Genomic DNA, 4,235 nt, shown 5'->3' with positions numbered 1-4,235 from the left:
TATTCAATGTAGCGCTAAGTCAATTTTATGTGAAATGACATGACATAACCTCATTGAAAAAAAATAGTGTTATCTTAAAAGGGAAAAAAAAGTAAAGTTACAACTTTTTAGTTCACTATTTGGTTATAAGATTTTCCTTTTACATTATAAGTGCAATTAGATTTGGTCGGCCTTGCGTATCTTTTATTTCATTAATTTCATGGAACCGTTCTAGACATTTCTTAAGCATGAGGTTGAGATGCATATTCAAAATGATTTATTTTCGTTACAAAATAAGTATTCATAGAATTGATCCTCGTTCACTTTAATCAATATGAAATTTCCTAAAAATACCCCAATATTACATTTTACATATCATGGAATTCGATGGATGTGTGGTCTAAGGGATAACATTGAGACATGGGAGGAAACCAACAAAAGGTAAACAAACATATGTTAATTGCAAGTTATTGATTATGATCATATTTTTTCTAATTAAATTTAATAGTAATATATGTGTTGTATTGTTCACTACAAGATTGTTCCATGAAAAAAAAAAAGACAGCTAATCTCTATTAACAAATTTTTGTTTAATTGTTCTTAGTTCGTTAATTTTTTTTACCCTAAAATGAACTTAGCAAAAATGTTCAAAAGAAACCTATTATGTAAGAGTCCTTGGGTGGAAAATTTTTCACAAGAAACAAATTTTCTATTATTATTGGTATCTTGTAATTTGGAGTGATAGATAAAGAAAAAGACCCAAGATTTTGTGCACAGCCGTGGATGCACACATCGTTGATGGGACAACAAAGTTTGAATGACCAAACCCCTCATTTGATGAATGGTTCTTTTGCCACCATGCATAAACCCATCCCCAAGAAAAATGAAAACAAGAAAAGGGAGAAAGAAAGTATCTGCGCTCTACACTACGTCTAAACACAGGTTTGCACTAAATGATTAAACTCTCCCACCCCAATGCCTCCGTGTGATCTCCCATTGATTTGTGAGTTGGTGTAGTGGCCGCGAAAACAGATTATCTTGCCCAAAATATATAGGGGGAGGGATCTCCACACGAGTGGTGTATAATTAAATTTTACAAACTAGGATATTATTGACCATTGGATGAAATGGAAAGCCTTTCTCCCTTTCAATCTATCCGCAGTTGTATCTCTCCTTCCACCGCTACCACAACTAGTATAAATGGCATCCATCATCCCTGAGGTCACGGTATTAGGCACCATCCCTTCCGGCGGTGTAGTACACAGTTCACTTTACTACCGTCTTGGAGACAACTCTACAGACGTGCAAATCCATCAATCTATTATAACTTAAGAGCCTCAGATGGAATAAGCAAGATACAAAATTTGCATGGCAGGGGAGGGGTTGGGGTGGATTGATTTCATCTTCATTGATATGGTTTCATCAACATTTTATTCTCAGAGGTAGGCACACACAAACATCAACGAGGGTAGATTTTTCGTATTTCACAATGGTGAAACGGTATTTAGAAGCACCACAGACCTATCACCTAATAGGGAGTAGGATATTTACCCCATAACTTTTAGTTAAACAATAAGGTGAAAAAAGCCGGCCCAAAAAATAGACTTACTGCCCGTTTGGTATCGTTTTAAAAAAACGTTTCTGGAGTTTTTTCGTTCTATTGGAACGAAAAAACGGAATCTTCTGTTTGGTGTACTTATGGTCCGTTTCTGTTTTTTTGGAACAAAAAGTGAAAAAAAAAACTGAAAAAACGAGATTGGACGGAACTCCAAAATGGAGTTCTGTCTTCCCAGTTTCGTTCCATTTTACAAAAAAAAAATAAAAATTTCCCGATAAAAATATGAAATTTTGAAACACCATTTTTTCGTTTAAAAACTGCGTTTTGACACAGAAACTGAAATTTTCGTTTTTGACACGAAACGGCGTTTCTGGAACAGAAACGATACCAAACGGGCAATTAGCCTATATGTTGTATTTCAATATGGAAATCTTATCAAAAATGGAATAAAATTCTCATATAAAATCTTTTTCTTTTTTCATCAAATTAAATAATTTGGTTGAAAAGTTATTAAATTAATAAGCCACCATTACCAGTAGTGATCTATGAATTTTATCTTCTAATGAGATGACTGAGGAAACATAGAATGAAATTATTACATGTTATAGTATATACTCTCTCTAACAAATAAACCATTGGTCTTCCCTACGTACAATCAGAAATTGATCTTCACCTATATATACTAGCAGGCCTGCGTCCATGGCAATACTCCCCTCCTTCACCTAAATAGAAAGATTTGATGTTTGGGCACCTGCAAAGAAACAATTATCGTTAAGAAGAAATCCCATATATCATATGAAAGTTAAGAACTATGAACAAACAAATCAATAGAAAGGGACAGAGGAAGAGAGAAAGAGATTGTAGTTTTACCTTCGCTTAACATAGTTGATGGCATGAGGAACACGCTGATGATTGGGAAAGATAATGTTGGTCTCGCATCCTAAGCTACGTTTGACTGCGAATTTCAGTACAGAATTGAATACCTGATCTTCAGTGACAGAAGACCAGCCAATTGTAAGACAATGATCACGAACAAGTTGTGAAATTCTTATCCAGTTTCTGAAATCAAGATTTGAGAATGCTTGAGGATTTAAGCAAATCTTGCGCCATGAATTGCAGGTGAAAGAGAGGTATAAGAGATCCAGAAAACTAAACTTACAAAAGATTAACATCAAAACGTCGTGAGGCAAGTTTTCCCAAGGGTAACGAGGATCAACATCTCCTTGTGCTTCTCTATCATCACCATCAAGGATCATATTCTTGTGCTTTGCAACTAACTTGCAAAGCACTAGTGTTAATAGTGTTTTAAAACTTTTAGAGTTTTAATGTTTTGACTTTGATGGGTTTCTATGAAAAAAGGAAAAGATAAAAAGCAAGCACTAATAAAGAAGGCAAGACAAGATGGAACTTCACTTTCACACGTCTTGATTTCCTGATTTCTAGGATCATAGTTAATTAGTTATCATATGTATAATCTTTTACATAGATAGAAAGTATACTGTCCTTAGCAAAAAATAAAAATAAATAAATAATAATATATATTGTCTTGATTCTTTAGGAAGTTTATTATATGTATGATTCGCACTAGCTATAGAATTCATGTTAGCTATGATCTTCTAAGCTGACAAGACTTCTTTAATATTATATCTATATATAACAGTTGCAAAGATAGATTTTGAGATAATAACATGTTACAACTTACAGAGGTAAATTTCTACTATTCTCCTATCTTGCTCCCTCGCTCTCTCCCTCTCCCTCTCTCAACTCCCTACTCCCTCTCTAGTCTCTGATATCTGATCTATTAACCAATTGTGAACCGGTTGTGAACCGAATAACAAAAACCGATTGGAAACCGCTAAAGTGGAAATAAAAAGAAAACAATTCTAACTTCAACTTATTCTTATCCAGTGTGGTTTTGATTTCACCTTATCAAAATGTAAATCGAACCTAAACTAGGCCGAATAACTAAAATCACACCGTTTGACACCCATAGCTTATTGTATATCGAGGGCATACCCAATCTTTTCCCTTAACAATAAATAGATGTTACTTATATGCCTATCAGAGAAATTCCAACAGCCACAACCGATGCATTGCACTGGATTGCTCTTCCTCCTTTCTTCTTATCTCCTCAGATAGGTGGGCCAAAGCATTGGGCAACCAAACCATGCCTGCCTCAAAGGCTTAGGAACTAATTTCACTGCTACCACCACTTACCAAACCAACCACGATCTTCTACTCTCTACTCCACAGAACATCCCCATCCTTCTCAATCCTCTCCATGGTCTCTTGCTGAGCAGAGGCGATATTATTTTGGAATAATGTCAAAATTTTGTTAAGATGGAGGCAAAGATATCACATATCAACACAGTTAGAGTCCTCCTCTACCTCAAAAATCACTCCTACAAAATAGGAGTCTCATTGGACAGCAACACTAGAGATCGACTCCCATTCGAAGTCTCTCTCTTAGGATATCAGAGTCCTCTTTTAACTATCACATGTGATATCAGAGTCCTATTGTAACTGTCTCTTTTTTATTAGAGTTGGACTACACATCCACCTTTGAAGGTCTATATAAGAGGTGTACCTCCAACTCATAAGATTGATGAATGGAGACTCAATTTAACATGGTATCAGCAGTCGTACAAGCTCCATCGAGCTAACACCTTCCTCCCCACGCCCTTCTCTCTCTTCATTA

At 35.4% G+C, this 4,235-nt stretch overlaps 2 protein-coding genes across 2 annotated transcripts in view; one reads left to right on the top strand and one right to left on the bottom strand.

Annotated features, from left to right (window-relative positions):
* Positions 1-2,147: 2,147 nt before the first annotated feature.
* Positions 2,148-2,736, bottom strand: LOC122093643. Its single transcript, XM_042664007.1, has 2 exons — positions 2,408-2,736; positions 2,148-2,288 (listed from the first exon to the last, which is right to left on the bottom strand). Exons 1-2 carry the CDS (start codon positions 2,707-2,709, stop codon positions 2,207-2,209), a joined length of 384 nt encoding a protein of 127 aa, XP_042519941.1. The 5' UTR covers positions 2,710-2,736; the 3' UTR covers positions 2,148-2,206.
* A 1,410-nt stretch (positions 2,737-4,146) lies between these two features.
* Positions 4,147-4,235, top strand: part of LOC122093076 (cysteine-rich receptor-like protein kinase 10) — a 2,996-nt gene continuing 2,907 nt past the window's right edge. The window contains exon 1 of the mRNA XM_042663330.1: positions 4,147-4,167. Coding sequence (XP_042519264.1) covers positions 4,147-4,167 — 21 coding nt within the window. The remainder of the gene's footprint in view (positions 4,168-4,235) is intronic.

Source organism: Macadamia integrifolia, chromosome 11, assembly GCF_013358625.1.
Source record: "Macadamia integrifolia cultivar HAES 741 chromosome 11, SCU_Mint_v3, whole genome shotgun sequence".
Classification (NCBI taxonomy): domain Eukaryota; kingdom Viridiplantae; phylum Streptophyta; class Magnoliopsida; order Proteales; family Proteaceae; genus Macadamia; species Macadamia integrifolia.
The sequence above is the reverse complement of the archived record's forward strand: the minus strand, read 5'-3'. Positions and strand labels throughout refer to the sequence as shown.

What these genes read in the sequence shown, in the direction of transcription:
- LOC122093643 (XM_042664007.1), bottom strand. Translation starts at nt 2,709, where the DNA reads ATGTTAATCTTTTGTAAGTTTAGTTTTCTGGATCTCTTATACCTCTCT. An exon ending in ATCAACTATGTTAAGCGAAG is followed by an intron (nt 2,289 to 2,407) that starts GTAAAACTACAA and finishes GTTTCTTTGCAG; the next exon opens with GTGCCCAAACATCAAATCTT.